We start from the raw sequence: 24,743 nt of genomic DNA, 5'->3' as shown, positions 1-24,743 counted from the left end.
CAGGGTAAACCTTCCTACCCGGATTCTGAACTGGTGCCTAAACCACCCACCCTTTCCTCAGAGTATCACACTGGGCTGGAACAAGCTGTGGGGTTTCTCTAAACTCTATCTTGACTCTGCCAATCATAAAAACACACACTCTCAGAGACCCTCCAGTCCCATATCTAGGGGTGATCTCCTCAGAGACTAAGCCCTTCATGTGGTCTAACGATTGTCCCCATGAATAGGTCTCCCCCTGTCCTTCCTGACTTCCTTCACCAACACCTGGCTGTCTATCCCCTGGTGAATTAATCTTCTTTTTCTCTCAGCTTTGAGAGCCTTTTTGTTTTCTCTGGCACTCTGCCTTTCGCAAACTGTTTTTCGCCTCGCTCTGGTTATGACAGTCTCTTTCTGACAGACTCTCTGACTCTCAGATGTCTCTCTGACTCTGTATCTCTGTCTGTGTCTGTCCCTATCTCTTCAGACAAGCATACATCCTCTGGCCTTTAAAGCTAACTGCAGCTCAGCCAGCCAATTGGGGGGGGGGGGGAGTTCTGGGTTAACTCATTGTGCTCCTCTTCTATCAGAACTGTCTCTTCAAATTAACCTTTTTTTCCATTGCCCGTCACACTCAACCTCCCCTTGTCATTTTCTCCTCCTTCTCCATGTTCAAAAAGATTATTAAAATTATGTTTGTCATATTGAACTAGTAAGGTAATGTTGAGGCAGAGATACAAATTAGCATGGATGATTGGATCAACTTTGTCAGTTTCCTATTGAACTACTGATGCAATGTTAGAACGGGGAACAAGTGCAAAAGAAAAATAGGGGGGTTGTCCTGTATCACAGGTGACATCCCACCTCCATCAGGAATAATATTTTTTTCAGCAGTAGAATGTAGAATAAATACATCTGAAGACACAAGGGGAGGAATTCCCAAAATGACAGGGGGAAAGGAGGTGTGCAGGGTGATTTCACAGAAAAGGTTTCCAAGACCCACTTTTGACCGCTGGGAAAATCTATGGTAAGCTGTGCATACAGAAAAAGCATATTTAAGTGACTTAAATAATTTTTCATCAATCATATGCAAAAGGTTGCTGTTGAATGACAGGAGATGGTGGTATGGAACCTCTCTTTTGGAGTTCCAGCGGTACAGAGTTATCACTCATGACAGTACATTTCACCATTTTGCTGATCTGTCTTAAGTCCCTGTGAGAATGGATGACTACTCTGTTTCTTCTTCATCCCTAAACAGCTGATGGGCTCGAGATACTCCTGTGGCACTCATGGAACCAGGGTGTAACCAACAGGCTTTTATGTCTATGTACATCCTGATCTCACCAGCTATTTGACATCAATGGGAGGTCTCCTACACAAACAGATGGTAGGGTCTGGGTCCAGTCATGTCCTAGCCCCATCAGCTGTTTGAAGACTGAATCAAACCGTTGGTTTAATAGTAACCCAATTGTGAGGTGAGAGCACACAGAGGGAGAGAACAAGTGGGGAGATGGGATCCACCGTGACTTCTGCCCCCTCTAATTACTTTTGGGGCTTGTTCCTCCCTCAGAAAATAGCACCTGCATTGTTTTATCCCACTGTTCTTGCTAGTTAATTAAACACTGTATTAGGACATGCCTTATGTCAAGAAGAAAAAATGAGCTCCGCGATCTATAATGTGCTATTTGCTGTGTACAGAAAAAATGGCATATAGCTTGTTTTGTATACAACACAATAAAATGCAAATCTTTTAGCTTGTGGAGCTGTTTATATGCAAATTTGTTCACAGTTACTTTTTCCCAGGTTCCTGGCATTGTATACATTTTGGAGGTACTATGTAGAGTGCATGGGTTTTCAGATAATATTTGTATGCCGTTCACTATCCCATGGAGGGAATAATCAGCAAGAGAGACTTGATTCAGCTTGTGAAGGAAAGTATGAGTGCTGGGTGGAGAGGTCTATTGGGAAGGAAGAGAAGGAAGCAAAATAAAGGTGTCATTTTCTCTGCATCAATTTTCATATCCTGGCTTTGTGAACACTTAAATAATGGAGTATAGGGAGTACTGGGACACCCTAATTATCTTCAGTGTGCATGGATTTCTGGCAATTTATACAGATGTATTGCACATCATTAACCAGCAGAATATTCATCTATGTTCTTGATAAACTAGTTTTAAGTTGTCATAGCTCTGCTTGAAATTAAAATAAGGGGTATACCCGCTTGCCTTTATGAGAATAAGCCTTGTAGGTTAGCTGTATTAAGCTAATCTTTGCAACTAATGAGGTCTCTTGAGCACCCTTGGCTCTTATGATACAAAACTGTGATCATTTTGGTGCAAATGAATTGGAACTAGCAGATGCCTCTAAGAGTAAGTCAGGCACTGGAAGTTGAAACTGGATGATCAATGGCCCTATCTCATTTCTGTGGTATTCCAGAAGATTTGAAGTAAAACCTTGCCAAAGATCTTAGTAAAGTGTCAGAAATGGGGAAGAAACACACACAACTCCAGGAGAATTTTAGTTTTTTTAATGTAATCTAAAACAGACACTGACACAGGAAAGTCAGCTGTTATGACCTCAGGCTTCTTGATCTGCTAGTCTCCTTGAGAGCAAGGACTTGCCCTGCAGATAATATCTTGACAGGGTCTGGAGTGCAGGAGCAGGCAAAGGTTTGAACTTGATCTAGTGCTCAAGGGTTGTGACCTTGTGAACTGGTTGTTTCAGCTTGGCTGTCCTCCCAGGCTTCAGCCTAAATAGGCTGCAAGGTAATTGGACCCAGCTGTGTAATATACAGAGTATAATAGAAGTGCAGTATGTCAGTAGATTAGTAGGGGTGATAGAGTGCTTGGTCACTCTGTAAGGTTATGTTCAAAATGGCTGCATAAAAGAAAATGTTGCTACATTACTGGAAGCCTTGTGGTACACACTTCTTTGTGAGGGATCAGAGGCATAACGCAAACTGTTATTAGAATTGTCAGCTCTGGAGATTTGGGAGTGGAACCTGGGAAGTGGAAATAAAAACCTGGAAAGGGGAGGGATTGCAGAAGGGTATTATGCCTTACAGTCTACCTCCCTAAGGAGCCATTTTCTTCAGGGGAACAGATTTCCTGTTGTCTGGAGATCAGTTGTAATTCTGGAGGATCTCCAGGCTCCACCTGGAGGCTGGCAGCCCTAGCTGCACTGCAGACAGGCACTGCTGGAGTTCTTGAGGCTATGCTGTGCTCTGGCTAGGGATGTCAGTCTCCAAGTGGTACCTGGAGATCCCCTTGAATTCCACCTCATCTCCAGACTACTAGGATCAATTTAATTGGAGAAAATGGATGTTTTAGAGGGTGTACTTCACTGCCTTCACGGGTTCTATCTCCAAATTACAAGAGTTTCCCAATCTGGATCTGGCAACTCTACTCCCAAACCTGCTGGTGGCCAGAGGTCCTGGCAACCTTATCTCCAGTCAGGATCCTGCAAGGAACCGGTGTGGTATCATGATGAAGGGTGTAGTATATAAGAGGAGTGGACTCTTAAATAATGATGTAGTAGTTACACTCTGGTGTAGTGATGTAGTAGTTAAGAGCAGTGGACTCTTATCTGGTGAACTGGATTCATTTTCCTGTTCCCATACATGAAGCCTGCTGGGTGACCTTGGGCTTGTCACAGTTCTCTCAGAACTCTCTCAATCCCACCAGCCTCACAAAGTGTCTCTTTTGGGAAAAGGAAGGGAAGGAGTTTGCAAGCCACTGTGAGATGCCTTCTAGTTGAGAAAAACAGGGTTTAAATCCAAACTCTTCTTCTTCTCTCTGGTCCCTCTGGCCCTCCTAAGCGCCTTGGGCTCCTCACCTGCGGAGTCCATGTCAGAGTGACTGAGTTGGTCAGAGACACCAGCTTCTGCAACAGTTAATACAGAAGAGAGTCACTGTGGTATGGTGGTCAGAGTGCAAGTCTAAGGCTTGAGACACCAAGGTTCAGATCCCCATTCACCCATGAACCTTATTGGATGACCTTGCGCCAGTCACTATCTTTTTAGCCCAACCTGCCTCACTGGGTTGTTGTGAGGACAAGATGAAAGTGGGAGATCCCTGAAAGCTTCCTTTAATTTCTCAGTAGGAGGGCTAAATCTGTGACAGTCTAAATAGATCCTATCCAGTAAATTCTCCTTGGTTCGTGAATAACCAGATTCCTTTTTTTTCTGCATCTAAGAAAAAAATACTCTTCTGAATTCCATTCTTTTCAAATAATGGTTGGACAAAATTACCTGATTCAGATTGCAATATTTCCCATTAAAAAACATTCTTGTTAGAATCCTTTCTGAAGTATGTTTGTTGATTTGTTCTCTGGTTTAAGTATGCCTAACTCTCCCTGGGAAATCAATAGGACTTAAGTGCTTAGCTTGACTGAATTGCACTCATTGTCTTCTTCGTCACAAGCTTCTTTCTGTCCTTCAATTTTTACTATTGTTATTGTTGGCAGGTGACATCAGCAAGTGAGGGATTGTTTGAATTCTCATTCATTGTTCTTATTCTTTTCTTGGTCTAAACAGCTTTTGCTCTAAATCTGTTTAAATACCTGGAAGAGAAAATACTGCTTTTGAATCTGTTCCGTAGATTTTTGCACTTCCAAAGGTGAAACATTTTGGCCCTAAACAAGTGGAGAGTTTTTTTGTGCTGAGTGCTTGGTGTGAGAGTTCATTTTCCTAAAGGTAGCAACGCTGAAAAGGAATAACGGAAAGAAAGGAAAGTAGCTGGTTTCACTTGCAAATTCTGCTCTATTTCTCTTGACTACTTGAGGACAGTGGAGAGACAACCTGACTGTGGGTGTAATACAACCTTGGAGGCAAAGCCGCATGGCATACTCCCATACTCTTCATGTAAAGATCTAGATAATAGCTGTGTGGGTATAATACAAGAGTTGCTTTCCTGGATTAGACTAGAATCCATCTACTTCCAGATTCTGCTTCCAACAACAATCAGCCAATGCCTCTGGAAACTTACAGGGGAGGCCTAAAGGTGATGACCATCTTACGACAAGTAACTTTTTAACAAAGGCATACTGACTGTTAACACAGAGGTTCTGTTCACAGATAAAATGAAATATAGCATAGTGTGCATTGAAACCATTATTTACTGACATACCTTAATTGTTGCAGTGGTGGACTGAAATAGAACTAAGTAGTCAGGAAGGATCTAACTGGGAAGGGTTGTGTAGGCCAAAGCTTGGTGGGGTCACTTAGATTTTTGCAACTTCTCTGACAAGCATGGGCTACAGATTGAACTGAACACCTCCACTTGATTTGTGTCACATGGTAATTGCAAAAGTAATTACAAACTGATGGGGAAGGAACTGACTGAAACCACTGGAAGAAATTTCCGCGGGTTCTAATATGCAGCCTGTTTAGAGTGCACTAAGTGTTCCAAAGCACCGTGATGTGAACACTGTCTTTGGGAACAGGCTGTATTGCCAATGAAATCTTGACTGTTTTTTATTCTTGCTTTTCCAATAGGAATGTCCCAGTGGAGCTGTTAATGAAGAGACATTCAAACAGATCTATGCACAGTTTTTTCCACATGGGGGTAAGTGGAGAACATTTCATCTATGAAGCATAGCTCAAACTTCAGAGGTCATGAATCAGAAAGAATTGTAAGTAGTTTCTGTGCAGCATACACTTACTAAAAGGTGTTGGGGCTTAAAATGCCATTGGCAGTTATTGTTCTGTGGAATTCCTCTGAAGACTTTTACTGTGGAATGATGTGCAATTGCTCAAGGAAAGGGATCTCTCTGTGGAATTGTGGGAAATGTAGGGCTGACAGGCCCCTCCAGTCTACCTCCGACATTAAAATATGATTCATTAAATCCAAATCAATTCTATGGACTTAAGTGATTTTCTGAATTTTTCCCATGGTACAATTGGCAGTAGTGTATATCTTTAATCATTTGTTTCAACAAGCAATATCAGAATGATTGCAAGTATTGGAGATTTGACTGTCCTGTGTGTATGCTTGAAGTGTAGTTGAGAGCAGGTGCAGCTTTGAGGCATGTTTAATCAGAATGGAAAGAGACTCCGCTGTTTTGGAGATTTGGGAGGGTTCTATGGCAAGGCTACCAATGTGCTCATGTTGCAGTCCTTGGTTGTTTGGGGTACCCATCTGAGCACTGTCCTCATGCTAAATGATTTTCATCTGAGACCCACAGTACAACGGAGGGTGTAACTCTGCTTAGATGACAGCATTAGTGACTTTGGGAAACTGCCAACTTTGCCTCTAGGTACAGAATTGAAACAGCATTATGTTCAGTGCATGATCTTAGGTGACAGGGATCACATAAGGAAAACATTGTCATAAAACCAGTTTGTGTGTGCGTTTGTGTGCATTCATGCTTTGTAATCAGTAACTAACAATCATGGAAAAACTAAGAGTAAGAGATTGAGTGGGAGAGTTGGATTAGTCCACTGAAATCATAAAGCAAATTTGAAGAACATTGGATTCAACCATTTATGGACTTCAGGTATTTTATTTCATCTTTTCACTGACTTTTTGTTTTTCAGATGCTAGTATGTATGCTCATTATCTCTTTAACGCTTTTGACACAGCACAGAATGGATCTGTGAAGTTTGAGGTAAAGGGCTTTTAAGTTTGTTGTAATCATCTTATTACATATCACCTTTCAAATACTGAATCTTCTGCTTGTAATTTTTCTTTCAAGAACATTGTTTTAGGCCTGGCAATGTCCAGTTAATTTAATTCTCAAAAATTGATGCAATATAAGATAATGTTTTTCTATTCTCAATGACCCTTTGATCCACATGCATTTAGTCAATCAATCAATCAATCAATCAATTTTATTGAAAGCCATAGGCCATTACAATATTACAATATTATTACATTAAAACTTCTGAGCCAACATGCATTTAGTGGAAATCATAAAAAGATTTTGTACATGAAATGTGAGTCTTCTGTACTTCTTACATTCCACATCTATCTTGCCCAGTGAGGACAGTCACAACTTTTGGAGGTAACTAATATTTTTAACAATGTCCAATGAAGGATAAATGGTACAATGGGGCAGTTGCACCTTGTTATTACAGCTGACTTAATAACCATCCCAAATCATTAATAGAATGAACAAAAATGTCTGGGTCAAAATGGGATGCTCTGTAGCCATCTTGCACGAAGCCAAATGGCCTTGATTTTGAACAGGTATATTAGTGAACATCTCTTGACTCCTACATTTAGGATTACCTGTTAGGCATAATCATCAAGCCATGTTGAGAAGGTCTTAGAATCCATGAAAGGACTTTGCCAGTGATATAATTGAGCATTATTGTATGTGAGAAAGTAGAGAAGTGAATATTTGAACAGGACTTCTTTGCACACAGATGTCAAACATTCTGTGTCAGAAAGGCTCAGGAAAAGCTTTCGTTCTCAATTAAAACATATTTGTATTCTCCTTTCAACAGGATTTTGTGATGGCACTCTCCATTCTGTTGAGAGGAACAGTTCACGAAAAGCTACAATGGACATTTAATCTATATGACATAAATAAAGATGGCTATATAAACAAGGAGGTGAGTTCGTTTACAACATTGACTTGTATCCAAGAAAAGGCTGAGTAGTGTATGTTGCAAGAGGAAATTCATGCCAGCACAACTCACTGAAAGCACGTCATCACAGATCAGTAGGTTATGCCCATTCAGCTGTTACTGGCTCCTAGCCAAAGTTAACTCCCACTCATGAATCACACCTCAAAAAAGATTTTGATATATCTTAAGTAGTAGAAACAGTCTAACGTCTTTTCCAGAAAGCCGCAGGAAAGAATGCAGCAATCACGAATGAGTTCTTAAAATAGATGGAAGTGGTGCTAAAGAACAGGGCTGGATCTATATTTTTGAAGGGGGAGAGGACAAAATGACACACACCCTCCCTGATATATCATGTACATATTTTCTTTAGTGACCACAGACTATTGCAGTCTTTCCATTTTCAGAAAGCCCTCTCTATTTCTGTCATGGTCTTGTTCCCCAAGGGCTTGTGATCTCTCCAGGCTGTCATTAAGCTGAATAATAAGAAAGTCACCCAAAGCATCAAAGCTAAAGACAGAAAAGAGGCCTGAAGACCCATGAGGCCCCTTTGTGCCCCACTCTGAGCTGCCTCACCCAATGAAGGTGGGGCAGAGGAGGAACTGCACAAAAGGGGCAGCAGAAAACTGAGCTGGACCAATTTCAAATGCCTGGGAAAGTGTCACTCAGTCCCTGAACTGTAACCCAGCTACAGTGGGCAAGGGGGCTTTGGGGGAGGAGTGCAATCTCGTCTCCATCCACACCTGGGCCTGCTCTGGACTATAGCTTTCTCTGAGCCAAGAGTTTGCCTGCTCTGGGAATATGGTTGCCAACCTCCAGAGTGTTACTGAAAATCTCCTGGGATTTCAACTGATCATCAGGTGACAGAGATCAGTGCCCCTGGAGAACATGGCCGGTTTGGAAAATGGCTTCTATGGCATAATAGGTCAAACCTCAGCTCCATCTCCAAAATCTCCAAGTATTTCCCAACCTGGTGCTGGCAACCCTATCTATGCTGGAAAGAGGTACAGGAGGCCCAAAAGTGTCTTGCCCCACCCCAAGTGCTGCCCTGCCCCTCTCAAAGCAGTCCTGTGGAACTTCGAGATGGCCTCTAGCCTTGGACAGCAGGAAAGAGGTAGATGTTAGTGCATAAACTCAGCCTGGAAAGCAGGCAGAGGAAGATAGTGGAAAGACACCAGGTGGATGGGCTAGTCTGGACCATCAGCTGAGTTCTGCAGTCACAGGGAAGAGATGGGACTGCCACCCTCAAAGCCCTGGGACAAGCCAAGAAGTTTTGGCTGGAGAACCCAGCATAGATGCATCCAAGTTGTCCTTCTCCTTGGCATGCCAGAGCTGCCCATTCCCCCACTCACCTACTCACCAAAGCTGCCACCGCCCAGCAGAAGGGTGACTCACACCATAAGCAACAGGTGCCACCAGGTGACTAGTCTTTATCACCCAAGCCTCACTGCAGCCTTGGTGCCAACGTGCCCAAGGAGAAGCAGGGGGTAGCAAAACCAAATCCAGGGAAAGAGGATGCCATAGGTGGCTTCTCCTGCACCAGAGCCAGCGAGAAGGGAGAAGAGGCTACGCAGCCCCTGCATGGATTGGGGCCAAGCCTTTTCTCCACATGCGCACAAGCTGCCCCCAGCTGAGTGCCACCTGGATCACGTACCTACCCACCCCGCCTTTGCTCCCTATAGATTTGGCCCTGCTAAAGAAGTACCTAGATATGGAGTTTAATTTGTTCCCACTGCTAAACATGGGTTCAGTAACCTTTACTAAGAGGGAGGCAGGAGAGAGAGAGCAGAAGAGAAATAGCTAATTTGTGCAGTGATTGCCTAATCCTTGTTTTTTTTTTCTCTTTTTTGGTGGCTTGGGGCCAGGACTGGAAAGATTAATTAAAAAGCTGAGAAATGGTAGAGTATTGTTAGAGTACTGCTAAAGATGACTAGTGGCGGCCTTCCTGGTATTCATGAGTAGTTCTTTGTTTATTCTGAATGACTAAGAGAATTTGGAGTTGCAACAAGAAGCTACAGCTTCCATAAGTTTACTAGAACGTCTTCTCTTTTTCTGTGGAGCCTCTAGCACCAAAGAATACTTTTTAAACTATTCAAAGACATTTTGAATGACATATGAATGAAACAGAGGTGAAGAACTGTGTTCCTGGTTATCTTGAATGTAATGGATGGCTGGGGCCCAACCATATGAGATGCTACAACATGCTACAACATCCCTCATCAGATCTTACCAACATTTTAAAATGGAAACAGGACCAACACAGGCCCCCAATTTGTTAGCAAAAGTTTAGGTTATTTGTGAAAGCATATGATGTGGGAGGAATTAAGGCCCTCTCCCCACATTTTGCAATCATGATCCAAATGGGGCCCCACACGGCCACTCTTTCCACTTAAAAATGTTGAGAAGATCTGTTCAAGAATCTCCTTTTGTCAAATCTAATTTAATTAGCATTAAACAAGTGTCTGTGACTCCCATGCTTAAATCTCTCATATCCTATGTGTGATACCCTATGTAGGAAACCTGTCTATATACCCTGTAGACAAATATGTTGCATGGATTAACCAGTATGTTTTAGAAACAGGAACCAATGTAATGCTGGGATATATTTTGCCTGAAACAAGTCTTTGAAAGAACAAAATGTCTGAATCCGATCTCTTCAACCCAATTTTGTTGGATGAAGATAAATACAAGGAATGGGTTCACAGCACACTTATGGTCACAGTAATAATGAATCTCATAGATAAATTTACAAAGCATGGAACACCATATGCCCACTTGGCCATTTCAGTCTGTAACAACTTTGCTGATTTTCATGGCAACAACCCCCCTCAATATGTTCAATAAATTACGTGAACTAATTATTCCTTTTGAGCCACGAGTTGTGCCAGAAAATTCTTACAGAGAACTTGGGGGCTTTTCATGCAAATGGAACAGTCTGCAGTTCATAAGTTCTGCTGGATACATGAAACAAGCCAGATAACGGAACAATCTTTCATCATGGTGGTGAAAAAGATGTTCACCAAGGACACTGGCAGTGCTTTCTTACATAAAATCACCAGAGCATGACCATCTCCAAACAGTGTGTCTGCATGGATTCTTGCAAAATGCATATGTAAATGAATATATATATATAAATAAATGACAAGCTCTATAATTCATTTTGCTGATTTAAGCTGGCTGATGTTGATGGCTACCGAATAACATTCTGAGCATATTCAAAGATTATTTGTATGAAAACAGTAAGCCATCTTGTTGGGACTATTAGATTTAGCTGGACATTTTATGTTGCAGAAAACACACTGGGCAATATCCTATCCTACCATTCCCTGCACCAAACATATAGTTCTCCAGCTTTCCTCTCCATTACTATGTCTCATTTCAACCTCTGGAGGGATCAGCCCCAGAACTGCAGGGCTCATATGAAGAAACAACTGCACAGGTGGGGATGGGCTGGAATAGGGAGAATGTAAGGAATTCCATAGAAGCAGAAATAAAAGGCTTTTTGGGTGTAAAAGACCGTTTATTCAGACATCCTAGAAAGCTCACGTACACGCCGTGGCAGGAATAATATCTCCCGCCAGAAGCACAGGTTATAACTCTGTCCATCCCATCCCCCTCCCGGATTCCTATGGGAACGGAGGTCTCACTATCTCCTCGCAAGAGAGATAAGGTCTCCGCCTTATAGTTGGCCCATCGCCTCGCTGTGGAATGTAGTTGGGCCAGGCTGTAAGGCTGACCCGGCCATCAACACTATTGAATCCTTTACACTCTGCCTCCCTTAAAAGACTTTCCCCCAGGTTTGTGCGAAAGGTGCATGGAAAGCAGAAATGAGGGCGTGGGCCAATATTTTCGGAATAAACCCATTGATTATACCTAGAGGAATACCCCACCTAAGAGACTAAATATTGCAAGCCGCTATGACAAAGCGCAGAGTCCAGGATGGCATGTACACTTCGTGAATGCTTGTGTGCCATCAATAATAGTCGGTGGGGGTCTCTCCGCTGGTCGTACAGGCATCGGAAACGGAGCCTCCCTTGAGTAAATCCGAAATGGAAGATGGATGGATATTACTTAGAGGAATTAGGCAAGTCCAATCGGGCAGTGACATCATTAATCACTTTAGGTAATCTGAAAAAAGGTCCCAATGAATCTTTTGCCTAGTTTTTTTTTTTTTGAAAATTTATGTAACGCCTTCTGAGATTTTTGGTAGACAAACACACCCAGGCGTTTCACACGCGAAAGGGAAATCCCGAGCTGTGCTTAATCCGCTTTGAAGTTTTTGGGAGTCTTTAGCTCTGGTTGTAAGGCAGTTCGGGATCCATTTTCCCACCCTCGCCAGAGATGAAATCCACTGCTGAAACCCGGAGGATCCAATGCTTCCGCAAGAGGAAGTTGGTGGCAACAGAGGGAAGGACCGACTAGACAACAATTTCGGCGGGGTCTTTTTTTGTACTGCTATGAACCGCATTATTATAGGCGATTCTGCAAACGGAATTAGCCTTCCGGCACCAAATTCTCCTCGTCTTGGTGGTAGGTTGGTGTAACAACGTGAACAATACTGCTCCAGGGTTCTGTCTGCTCTCTGACTCACCGTCACTTTGAACGTGGTAGGGCTTAACCGCCGGGCATGCCCCCAACAATCCTAGAAAAGCCTTCCAGAATTTTGAAATGAATTGGGGCCCGCGGTCGGAGACCACCTTAACGGGGGCGGAGTGTAGACGAATAAATATGCTGGAATGAACAGACGCTACTAATCCTAGAGATGGAGGGATGGAAGCACATGGGATAAAATGGGCTTATTTAGAAAATAAGTCCACCACCACCCACAAGACCGTGGTTGCCCCTGACTTTCTGGCAACCGTAATAAAATCCATGGAGATGACTTCCAGGGCGGAGGCCACCGGGAGAGGTTTCAACAGACCATGGGTTTTCCCCGAATGTTCTTGGCTTCCCGCGACAAACAGAGCAACCTTTTAATATACGCCTTCAATGTCTCAGAAAAGATCGGGGTAAGCCACCAAAATTGATGGCGGGCCAAATGCAGAGTTTTTAGGAAGCCAAAATGTCCAGCTGAGCGGGCATCATGACAGGCCTTCCGAGAACCTGCTTACTGAGGGGGGGGAGGCACGTACTCAACAATCCCCCCGCCGGCCAAAACACCATTCTCCAGACGCAACTGGGAGTCACCTTCCTCCCGCTGGTAGGGTTACTCGCCGCAGCCCCTGGCCTTCCGAGTTCCCGTGAGGAAAGGGAGAGAGACCAGGGTTGGGAATGGGTAGAGAAGGAGGAGTGGTCGCCTGAGATCGGGTGACAGCCAGCCCCAGCAATTGGGAGGGGAGAGAACAGTGCTGAATGTCCCCGTAAGGTAGCTCCACCCTCCCTCGTGGTAGGGCGCCGAGAGCGCATCAGCTAGTTTATTGGTTTTTTCCGGGAAAAATGGACAGTGAAAGAGAAACGGTGAAAAGAAATCGCCCAACGGGTTGTTTCATGGACATCTTGAGGGGGGGTGGAGAGGGCTGCTGCTCTGTGATCCCACCAAACTTTCTGAAGGGGTGTTTATCTCTCCAGCCAGTGACTTAAGTGGAGAGTGAAGCACTTTGATGGTCAGAGTCTTTGTGACATCCCCAACAGTCCAGTTGAGCTCAGCACCGGAGAATTTCTTTGATAAATAAGCATATCGAACCAGCTCTATCATCTTTATTTTCCTTCTGCAACAGGGCTGCCTCACGCTTTGTCCGGGAGGCATCCACGCGGAACCACAAACGGAGATCTGGGGTCAGGGTGTTTCAGGATAGGTTCCGTAGTAAAAGCAGATTTTAAAAGCTGAAAGGCTGTCTGACATTCTTTAGACCAGGAAAGGGGCCCCGGCTTGGTGCAGTTCGTGGATCTCTACCCTAGTGCTGTAAGAGGTTCCGTGAGTGGGAGAGTCCGTCTAGCTAATTGGGGTATAAAGTCACGACAGAAATTAGCAAAACCTAGGGAAAGATTGGAGTCTCCTTTCGACAGTAGGGCAGGCCATTGAGGACTGCATCAATCTTAGCAGGATCCATTTTAGCCCCTCGGCTAAGATCCTGTAACCCAAAATAGGCGATAGAAGTTTGGTGGAAACAACATTTAGAAAGTTTGGCAAAGAGGGAGTTGTTGAGCAAACGCTTCAACACTTCCCTCAACCAATGCTTCATGATCTTCCATGGTTTGGCGAATAAATTAAAACACGTCATCTAAGTATACCACTACCCCTCTGTACAATAAATCATGGAGAACTTCAAGCTGATAATACTATAAAAGTTCGGGGCCCTAATTTCAACCCGAATGGCATTATTAAGTATTGAAACTGTCCAAACTTCAGGCAAATGCAGTCAAGTGTTCATAGCCTTCCATTCTGGACCCCTGTAGTAAGCTTCCTCTCAAGTCCAACTTTAGTAAAGATGCGCCCCTTGCCCAACGCGCCTAAAAGGTCCTTGGATTAATGGCAAAGGGTATTTATTGGACAGGAGACCGCATTGACAGTCCTCGGTAATCTGTGCAGAGTCAGTAAAGACCCATCCTTTTTAACAAACAATACAGGGCAGCATGTGTGTGTTTGGTGAGTTCGGGCCGTATGAACCCGCTGAGTTTAGGTTCTTGTCTACAGAAGGCACGGCTCCTTCTCCTCATTGGGGACTCATGCGGTAGATTCTACCTTTAAGCAGCTGCTCTGGCTGTAGTGTAATGATTTTGCAGTCAGTGTCTCTATGGGTGGCAACTGATCGTGATTCTCTGCTCCTGAAATACTCTGGCTAAATCCTGGTAAGTCGTGGGAATGCCGCGTAGAATCGGAGCAATTAGAGCCGCAGCACGCTGATGAAGCCGGGGGGGGGTAATGCCAGGAGAAGCCGAAGCCCCCAATTCATGTGTGTTCTCCGTGAGGGAGGGTCAGTGAATTCGAAGATCCCTTTCTTTCCAAATGTGAATTTTGGTTCATGCAACAACAACCATGGCGGTATGCCCAGAACTATGGGAGTGTTTCCATAGCCACTGGCTTCAGAATAAAACCAATTTTCTCCCAAATGGTCAGCAAAGAAATGGAGGAGAACCTGCCATGCTTTGAACTGGGTCCGTCCTTCGCCTTCCCGAAGAGGTGACTGCCAGCCCATTTGGGTGAATGGTATGGGCTTACTACAGGGGACTCGGTTCAGACCTTAGTTCCTCTGCTACCCAGTCGTGATTAAACAATGGGAGCACCCAGAATCTTACAAGGGCTGAGGCTGGTAATACCTACGGCATGCTTTAGCGGGTTGGCCAGAAACACTTGATCAGAATGGGAGCTGCCACCTTCACTCACCGCTGCCTGGAGTCGTAACCCATATCCATAAGGGGCCGAAGCAAAGGCAACAGCTGCTTCCCCTCCTCTGGGTCAGCCTCGCAACTGCCTTAGACGAGCTCTGTTGGGGCGGCCCGGATTTTATGGTGGCTTGCGGCAGATGGGGCGCGCGTCGGAGCTGTTGGCTTCTGTTTTTTCGGCAGTTGGCTGCCAGATGACCCGTCCTCCGCGAGTAAAGACACATCCCAGTCGGGCTTACGGCTTCTGAGGTGGTCTCGTAGAGGCTGCTGGGCTTGGCTATTTGGTGGTCGCGAAAGTGGTGGTCGTAGTGATGGTTTTGGCGCGTATGCCCCCCGCACGGAAGCCGCATTCAAACGGGACGCCTACTCTGGGGATCCTAATTTATCCAATCAGCACAGGTGCTGGGGATCCGAATTAAAACACTGCTTTCACGCAGCTTCCGCCATCGACAGCATCCGGCAGAAGTATCTTCACATTTCATGCCATTGGCCACTCAGGAGGAGGCCCATAGCCGCGATCGCAATTCACGGGCAAATTTCTGCAAACGAAGCCGTTGCCTTGCTGAATAGATTTGATGGTGCTAATAGCTTCATTTTCAGCACCCGATCTTGGAAGCGCAGCCTCCTTAAGGTTTGGAGGAACGCTTCGCACCGCGGCGGTATTCTTCATCTTGCAGGTTCAAAAGAGTCATTAAACCAGCGTCGGGCTGTCGCTTCCCCATCCAGGACGCAAGTGAGCCGATGTCCTCAGACATTTTTTCGCCAGCTCAGACCGGGTATAAACCGGGCCATAGTCCTCCATGTGGGCATCGAAAGTTGCAAGGGGATGAAGTAGGGAAGTTTGGAAGCCGGTCCCATCAAAACGTGGGCAGGTATTGGAGGTCTTCGTAATATCCTCTCTCCACGCTCCTTGGCGCTAAGGCGGCCGCGCAGGTTGAGGCAGCCGCAGGGGCCGGAATCGCGGAGGTACTCCAACGCCGGTGCCGCTGGTGTTCTGGTGGGGAGCCGGTCCTGGAAGGTGGCAGGACCCAGCAGCCGCCGGCCCTTCATACTGGCCGCCGTACCCAGTGACAGCGTGACTCCAACTTCTGGGGCATCCTGTTCTGCTGCCGCTTCTTCAGTTCCTCTCCGCTGCCAGCTCTCCTTGGCGAAGTCAATGCATCTTGGCGCGATGCAAAAGCGCTTCTCTCGCTCCAGCGTTTGGCCAATTCGCCCTCGCTGAACAGCTGCAGTTAGTTCACTTTATGTGCACGCTAAAGGCCTGAACGCTGCTGACGCTGTAAGTCCAGTTTTGGAGTGTTCCAGGACTTTATCATGGACCGATAGGTCTCTGCACATATTGCCGCTTGTAGCCGCCTTTGGCAACGGGTCCACCCGAAGTTGGGATTTCCTTTGCTCGCTGTTCCCCGGTCTCTTTGCAGGTTTTCACGCTTGCTGCAGCTGCTCTCGCTCCTCTTCCCATAGCTGGCGCTCACGGCCCCATGCTTCTTTACATCTCGCAGTCGGGCCTCACTTCCCTCATCCCAGCTCTTCTTTCGCTGATGGGGAGAGGGGAATAGATCCGATGGGGAATGCAGGCTTTCTTCGGATTCCTCTCTTCATCTCGAGCTGTGAGGACATCGCAAGTCCCACCGGGTGGCTCCATCGGGCATCTCTGTGGTGCAGCTGCTGTCCGGGATCTGGGGGGGTCCGGGACCGAGCTGGCACGACAATCTCCCAATCCCTCGGTACATAGTCCCGCTTCAACGGTGGTCTTCGGACGGGCCCCTGTAGTGGCTATGCCACGGGATTCTGGGAGTATCACCAAAATACGAGTCCAGGAATCGCTCTCAATGGACTCCTGTGTTGCCGCGATGAAAGGTGGTCAGACCCGCCTCCTCCTGTGACAGGCTGTAATCTGAGGTTTGTAATCCATAATGAAAATCCGGCAGATATCCGGACCACAGGCGCCGATCCATAGACAGCTTCCAAATCCAATTTCATGTAGGTCCCCATGGTCGCCTCTCGTCCTCCGTCCCAACGGGCGGGTAAGGGAAGACTCGTGGTCGATACTGACGAGACGGAAAGAGTTACCAGCGCAGACCCGCTTCTCCTGCCGGGTTCCTCCAAATCCAGAAGGGAAAGCTCGAGCTCCTTTGGGGCTGCACCGCACCTTCCACAGGGAATATTCAACCTCTCCATGCCGAGACACCAGAGGGTCCACTGCACTAGGAAGATAGATGAATCCATTGATTCCTGCCACAATGTAAGGAATTCCATAGAAGCAGAAATAAAAGGCTTTTTTGGGTGTAAAAGACCGCTTATTCAGACATCCTAGAAAGCTCACGCATGTGACACGGGGTGGCAGGAATAATATCTCCCTCACCAGAAGGCACACAGGTTATAATCCTGTCCATCCCATCCCTCCCCGATTCCCATGGGAACGGAGGTCTCATCTCCCTCAAGAGAGATAAGGTCTCCGCCGGCCAAGAGAAGCTGGCCCATCAGCCTCGGTTGTGAATGTAGTCAAGGCCTGTATGCTGACCTCGGGCCATCAACACCATTGAATCCTTTACAGAGAAGAAAGGAGTTGAAATGCCTTGTTCTGCATGTACAGATTGAGGGGAGGGGAGCGATTCCATCACCTTGTCTCAGCTCACTCCAGCCTGTCAATCCTCGCAACTGTTCCTCTGTGAAAATTCTGTGATTCTGAAAGTCATATTTTGAAGGGATGGAAGGAAGTAGAGCAAAGAAAACTCTGGGAAACATGGGGAAACTCTCTATGCCTTTTACACTTGAATGGCATGATAATGCCTATGTTGCATTTTCTTACTTGTCTATCGTTACTATACTTTATAATACTCAGAACTGATAAAGAGCCAGAGAGAAAGGTATTCATTTGGTCTGTTTTTTCTTCACGCATAATTCCATAGATGAGGGGGGGGGGATTATTGGTCCTTGGAATTAGGACTGTCATATTGTACCTTCTATTGTGAATTTTATAGAAGTTCAGCAGATATCAATAAACTCATTAAGATGTCTGTGATATTGAGACCTGGTCAGTTTTTCTATTCAAGATCAATTCACCAGTTAATAGTAAGAGGCATTCTTGCCCTGCCTGCCTTTCTTTCTGTGACTGAGAAAAAAGTTACATAGCATCAGCAAACATCTGGATGAGAGATTGGAAGAGTTAGACTCTCCCAACATTTAACATGAAGTCAAAATCTAGACAGTTGAGATTTGGGCCATACAAACATATGGGGCAGGGATAGAAACTTTTTGTACCTGTTCCTGAGAAGAGTTTTATGGGTAACAGTGGACATAGATACCCCTAAACTTTTGTTAGCTTTCAAAGGGAAAAAATGGTCTGATGTGGTTTCAAATGTTAAAACTGCATAGGAAAAACATCTGTTTTTCCTGTTCCCAATTTGACCCATATGCATTTTATCTGTTGACAAATAGTACTGGAAAGCAAACTTGTGTCATTTCTACTCTATTTGAGGTTTCTAAAGTCCTTTTTTGTGTTTTGATTTGCATGATTCTAGGAGATGATGGATATAGTAAAGGCAATTTATGACATGATGGGAAAATACACCTACCCAGTGCTGAAAGAAGATGCTCCAAGGCAGCATGTAGAAGTATTCTTTCAGGTAATTTCATGTTTTTCAGCAAACTTTCCTCCTTGCTTCTGAACTTGTGGAGACTATCTTTTCATTCTGTACCTTGCTTGGGTGGAAAATTCTATATACAACTGCAAAACTGCATGCTTATTTTTTGAACGCTGTCAATTGTGCATAACACTGCATTTTACAAAGGTATACATATTATGATTTTTTTTATTTTACAGAAAATGGATAAAAACAAAGATGGGGTTGTAACTTTGGATGAATTTATTGAGTCATGTCAGGAGGTAAGGATTGACTTCTTTGCATAATAAATTAAAGAGTTTATCTCATGTGATCAAGCTTAAACTGCTATTCATTCAAACACTGTTAATGCTTTCAGACTGCGTCCCTGTGTCTCATGATATTTAATACTTCTTACTTCACTTCACCAGTGCTGGTGAACAATATAAGCACTGGGATGCAGTAGTAGCAAACATCATGCAGTGACACTGCACATAGAGGTGAAGTTTGTAAAGATGTGGGTGTAAACATGGACATAGAGAAAAGCATGATATTTAGGAAACATGTGCATCACATAGTATGGCTTGCTGCTATTCGCTACATAGGAAGTCCAGAATATGACTTGGAAACATCCAAACAGTTTTACTAAACTGAGAATCTATGCAAATATTCTGGGTTTCTCCAAAGCCAAAATCCGCCAATGTTAATCCTGGAAAGCAGGTGTTTCTGGTGTTCGGTTTCGAAAAATGATGGCTATGATCATATTAAAGTTGGGAAAGGCTGAATGCAACAATAATTTATAAATTGATCCTCCTCTTTTTAATAAAACAGACTAAGTGCAAAATGTGTTCTATGCACTTCTTGCCAGTCCTGCCTGTACAACAAGGCTAAAAGGTATTTTTCAGGTGACTTGCCCTTCTTCTAGAACAACTCATGATTGCTTAGCAGATTACTCTACTGTTGGTCAGTATGGCTCCATTTACCATCACTAGAGCTTAATTTAGTTGAACAAAGAATGTAGTAGCACCAAGTGTCACTGCTAGGGAAAATGGAGCCCAGGGCAAAGTCTGAGTCCCCCCACCCCCAATATGGGCAGCCGCACCCCCGACCCCATGGGAAAGAGGTGGCTAGGGGTGGAACTCAGGGGGAAATGGGAAGAGGTGGCTAGGGGTGGGGGGTAGGTTTGGAGAGGGTGTCAAGGGGTAGCTAGGGGTGGGGAAAGGTGGCAAGCGGTAGCAAGGTGTGGGGGAGATGGGAAGGGATGACTAGGGGTGGGAAAAATGGAAAGGGGAGGCAAGGGATGGGAAGGGGTGGATAGGGAGAAGGTGGCAAGGGATGGTTAGGAGGGGGAGATGGGAAGGGAAGGCTAGAGGTGGGTAAAATGGGAAGGGGTGGGGGTAGGGGGCAAGGGGTGGCTAGGGGTGGGGAAGATGGGAAGGAATGGGTAGTGGTGGGGAAGACTGTGAAGGGGTGGCTAGGGGTTGGAGAGGGTGGCTAGAGGTGGGGGAAGGTAGCAAGGGGGTGAAGGTGATTCTCTCTGGACTTTCTGCGGCCCAGGGATCTTGCAGGGGGCAGGGTTGGCAGTTCTTGCCAGGCTCAGCGAGAGCTTCCTCACCTCCACTCACCCTGAAGCTCCCCAGGCTGCGGGGAGGGAAGCTCTCGCCAGGCTCCCAGCAGCCTGGTAAGCTTTGGGGTGAGCAGAGGTGGGGAAGCTCTCGCCAAGCCTGGCGGTAGCTGCCTCCCCTTCAAACTCCCTGTGCCTCAGAAGACCCAGAGAAAGCGCCCCCCATCGCAACTCAAGCTGGACTGCAGAGAGCTTGACAAGACCTTTCCCACCCTGCCAATCTTCAAGCTCCCCAGGCCATGGGGCAAGGAAGCTCTCTCCAGGCTGTTGGTGGCTCAGGAAGCTTCAGGATGAGCAGAGGTGGGGAAGCTCTCGCCAAACCTTGTGAGAGCTTTCCCACCCCATCCTACTTCAAGTTCTCCAGGCAGCAGAAAGCCTGGAGAAAGCAGCCCCATCCCAACTCAAGCTGGGCTGATGAAAGCAGGGGGCAAGATTTCCTGCCCCGCAACCCCCCCCCCCCCCCGCGTCCACATCCCACTTCCCATAGGCAGCAGTCCAGGGCAGTCTGGCGGCCCCAGTGGCAGCCCCGCCAGGCTTCTCTTTCAGCTGGTGGAGGCTCCGCCATGTGAAGGAGCAGCCTGGTGGGGCCGGGCTGGGCCAAGGGGGGAAGGAGGAGGGGTGTGGGGAAAAATGTTTATCCCCCATGTGACCGAACAGCAGCACATCCAGGGCAAAAGTCCCCATATGTCCCCGTATATGCTGAGGAGAAGAAGAGCAGGACATTCAAGTTTGGATGCATAAGGTCAGTGAAATGTTGCAATGGAAGAGAGTGGGATTAGGGAATTGGAGGAAAGGCGATGGACCCGTGAAGGCAGGAATAATTAACACACTTAGAAATCATTGTGGTTAACACTGTTCCAAAGCATGTAAAATTATACTCATGATTGAACAGGAGTGGAAGCACTTGAAGAATGAACCTTGGGTATGTAAATGACTTATTCTATGTCAATTTCCCATTATCCATTAGCGTAAAAGGGACTAGACTGATCATGCCAATAGAACCTACTAATGTACACATGCATAGGCCATTAATACTGGTGGTTCTATACAGATTGGGGAAAGGTAAACAACACTTCAGATTCACTCCCATGTTACAATTCGCATATAGGGTACACAGTGAACTGAGCCACAGTTAACTTCAGCTTTATCTGTGGACCTTTTTAAAAAGTTTATCTGTACTACAACAGCCTCTTTTTGTTACTTGGCTTGACAGAACTGTTTTTTATATATGCAATATAAATATGCATGATTTATTTTCTCTTTACTCCTAGGATGATAATATCATGAGATCCTTACAACTTTTTGAAAATGTCATGTAACAGCAGCTGAAGAACAGCGTAGGTATCTGAGACTTTATACGTAATGAGAACCTGAAGAAAATGAGTCAAGATTTTTCTCCCTGCCACTTTTCTTGATGAAAGCTTTTTACTACTTGGACATGCTCAGCGTGCAAGGATTTTGTATGCCATCGCAAACTGAGCTGTGTCTCTGACTGCAACAAACTCCATCTCGCCTCCCGCAAGAGACACCAACTAGAATTTATTTCATTTGGAAGCATGCTAATAAAAAGCTGGCCAGAGAGACCTGCCGCTTAAAGTTTAATCCATTATTGAAGTTTAAATTATTTAAAACAATATTCAGTGTTCTGTTTGCTAGTCACAAAACTTTCAGTGGCTTTTGCTGTAGCAAGCTGGATTGCACATGGCACCACAGCATCAGTAGGTTGCTTTACCATCTTTTGTGAGCTGGGGTGTGTGGGGGGGACTCCATTTGTATCATCACAAAATGGAAATGTGATGCTAATGTTTTGCTTTGAGAGCAAGCAGTTACGCTGGTAAAATTCTTGCTGTTTTTGGCTAACTGATGCCATTGTAATTAAATAAATGGAAGGCTGGATTAACATAGGGACTATGCATATGATCAGTTTAAAATTCAACAAGTGCCTGGTAGAAGCTCCTTGTAGCGCAGGAAACAGGTTCCTCCTTCCAGGCAGAATTTGTTATACAGTGATATTGTACTTTCTTAACTCTCAACCCACAAAAAGGAAGTAATATATCTTTTTCCCCTACTAGCAAAGCTGTTATGTCTTGGAGGACTGTCAGAATTTGGTTGTGTAGTTGTCATTGTAGCTAGGTATTTAGTGTCCATGAAATCACTAATGATGAGCAATTCAGTGCCATTCTCTCTTCCCCTTCTCTAGTAGCCATGCCATGTGGTGACTCTTAGGCCTCTTCTGCACATGCAAAATAATGCACTTTCAATCCACTTTCACTATTGTTTGCTATTGTGATTTTGCTATTTCGCACAGTAAAATCCAGCTGCGAAGTACATTGAAAGTGCATTATCCTGCATGTGCAGAAGGGGCCTGAATAATAAAGGAAGTGCTGTAATGTTACCAGTGACACCACACAAGACAGCAAGCTCCCTTGAAAATCCTAATTATTTAAGCCATGTGCAGAAGAAAATAAACTCACTCCACAACTGTGAAAATGCAGAGGGAGGCCAAGCATGTAGAAGAACCATTCCCAAACCAATTCCGGTGCTTGCAGATCAACTGCCAAGAAAATTAAGGATCAATCAAGCATGTGGAAAAACCATCAGATGATAAATAATGGACTTTCAATCCCCTTTTGATGCACTTTGACGATCATTTGCAAGTCGATAAATCCAATTGCAAATTGGATTGAAAGTACATTATTTAGTGTGTGTGTGAAAGTGCCCAATGTTAAACGGTCCAGATATAAGAAATGCTTAATCTCCAGGCTGGAGCCAGTTTGAATTATTTGGCCAGACTTTCTAAGTGGTCTTAAATAGTCTTATTTTAAACATTTTGGAGGAAATCACCCCTTGAACTTTTGAGGACAAGTGTTTTCAAAAGAGACATATATCCATTCTATGCATTATTTTCAGCAGATTTGTCCCATTCTGAAATCCGTTGAAGGAAAACAGTGGTCATTTCAAAATCAATGTGGTTGCTGAATATTTCAAAAGAACAGATTATCCTGTGAAATGCACCTCTTATGAATATCCAATTAGTACACAACACAGACTTCTTGCACCATATGTTCTTGATCCAGCTAAAATTAGCCAATATTAAAGTTACAATCCTAACCAACTTGTGGAAGAAAATTCTACTGAAACTTAGTTTCTTTAATCAAGATTAATATCCCACTGCAATGAAGTGCATCCCATTTCTTGCAACGAGATATAATCATCTCTAAGGCCCCTTCCGCACACACAAAATAATGCATGTTCAAACCACTTTCACAACTGTTTGCAAGTGGACTTTGCTATTCTACAGAGCTTCAAAGAGCACTGAAAGCAGTTTGAAAGTGCATTATTCTGCATGTGCGGAATGACCCACACCTTCACAGGACTGAAACCAGTTTGATTATTTGGCTTGCATGGTTGTGACTAGCTACTACCTGTGCCTTTTACCAGTACAAATGAGTTCACATCAGTACTCCTGGTATAAGACACCTCAGTCTAGAATCTGAAAATTGGTAACTGGGGATAAGGGCCACCTGCTATCATGTGTGATCCCAGCTAAGTGTACAAGATTATAGATACTAGGACATTGCTTCTAAAATGTTTATTAGAATTGGCTCTTTATTTGAAGTTCTTATTTCAGAAGAAAAGCAAGTTACACATTTTTAATAAATAAAATATAGTTTAAGCATCTGGATTGGACCCAGAAGTACCACATGTTTGAAACAAGTGCTAGGAAATATCATTTTTAAACAGGTGATTAAGGGATTAAATAAGGAAGGGCAGCAATGAGTTACTTGAATTACATGACAGCCTTTATGGGTGTCAGATTTCTGGGAATATACTACATATATTTTTTACAAATGGATGACATGTTACTATTGGCAATGAAAATATATTTTAAATATGGCATTAATAGTTCTATATTTTATAGAGCACACTAATTCTAAATCCTAACCATGTATAGAAATCTATGTAGCAGATGCTAACGTAACTAGATATATGATATGACAGGTTTCTCTTCATATGATACTGTCCTTAAAACCCTTTGGAACATTGTTCCTGTTTCCAGCTGCTAATTGTCCCAATGTTTCCCAGCTTAATCTTCATTTGCTGCTAAGTTTCTCTGCAAGATCCACTGACATTTTCCAGGCCTTACACCATGATCTATGTATGAGATACCACACAGATAACGGGGCTGTACATGTGGTTCTCCTCCCTTTGAGAAGCACTGTCCAAAACAATTGGGCTGGAAATAGCTGCTTTTTCCCTCTGGCACATTTGCTTTTCTGGAAAGCACACAAGAAGCCACCTTTTTAAAAAGACGTTCCCCAATGCCAACATTGCTCTGTGGCAGCCCTGACCTCCGACTTTCACCACCATGGAGCTGAGGGGCGGCTGGACACTGCCTCATTTGCTCCTTGTTCTGGCAGGGGTGCCTTTTGCACTGGCATAGGGGCCAAACACATTGGTGTGAGACTGCACCACTCCCTAAAACTGTTTCAGTCCCTGCCCTTGATTGGGCTGAAAGTGCTTCATCCCACTAACATATATTCAGCAGGAAAATTCTCACTGTTATGTGTGTAAGGAACTAGAGAGAGGTATGAATCCAACAATGGCATTTGATGAAAACTAATGTAGGGTTACCTCACCACTCTTC

General features: G+C 44.7%; 1 protein-coding gene across 7 annotated transcripts in view; it reads left to right on the top strand.

The window, feature by feature from the left end:
• The window catches only part of KCNIP1 (potassium voltage-gated channel interacting protein 1), a 677,814-nt gene extending 653,326 nt beyond the window's left edge, over window positions 1-24,488 (top strand). For all 7 annotated transcript variants that reach the window (XM_048487210.1, XM_048487209.1, XM_048487208.1 and 4 more), the window contains 6 exons: window positions 5,471-5,540; window positions 6,512-6,582; window positions 7,424-7,531; window positions 18,391-18,495; window positions 18,693-18,755; window positions 21,367-24,488. In XM_048487210.1, the coding sequence (XP_048343167.1) occupies window positions 5,471-5,540; window positions 6,512-6,582; window positions 7,424-7,531; window positions 18,391-18,495; window positions 18,693-18,755; window positions 21,367-21,414 (465 nt within the window). In that variant the 3' untranslated portion in view covers window positions 21,415-24,488. The remainder of the gene's footprint in view (window positions 1-5,470; window positions 5,541-6,511; window positions 6,583-7,423; window positions 7,532-18,390; window positions 18,496-18,692; window positions 18,756-21,366) is intronic.
• Window positions 24,489-24,743: the final 255 nt, after the last annotated feature.

This window comes from Sphaerodactylus townsendi, linkage group LG03, assembly GCF_021028975.2.
Source record: "Sphaerodactylus townsendi isolate TG3544 linkage group LG03, MPM_Stown_v2.3, whole genome shotgun sequence".
NCBI lineage: Eukaryota > Metazoa > Chordata > Lepidosauria > Squamata > Sphaerodactylidae > Sphaerodactylus > Sphaerodactylus townsendi.
Note: the sequence above shows the minus strand (reverse complement) of the source record. Positions and strands in the feature narration are given on the sequence as shown.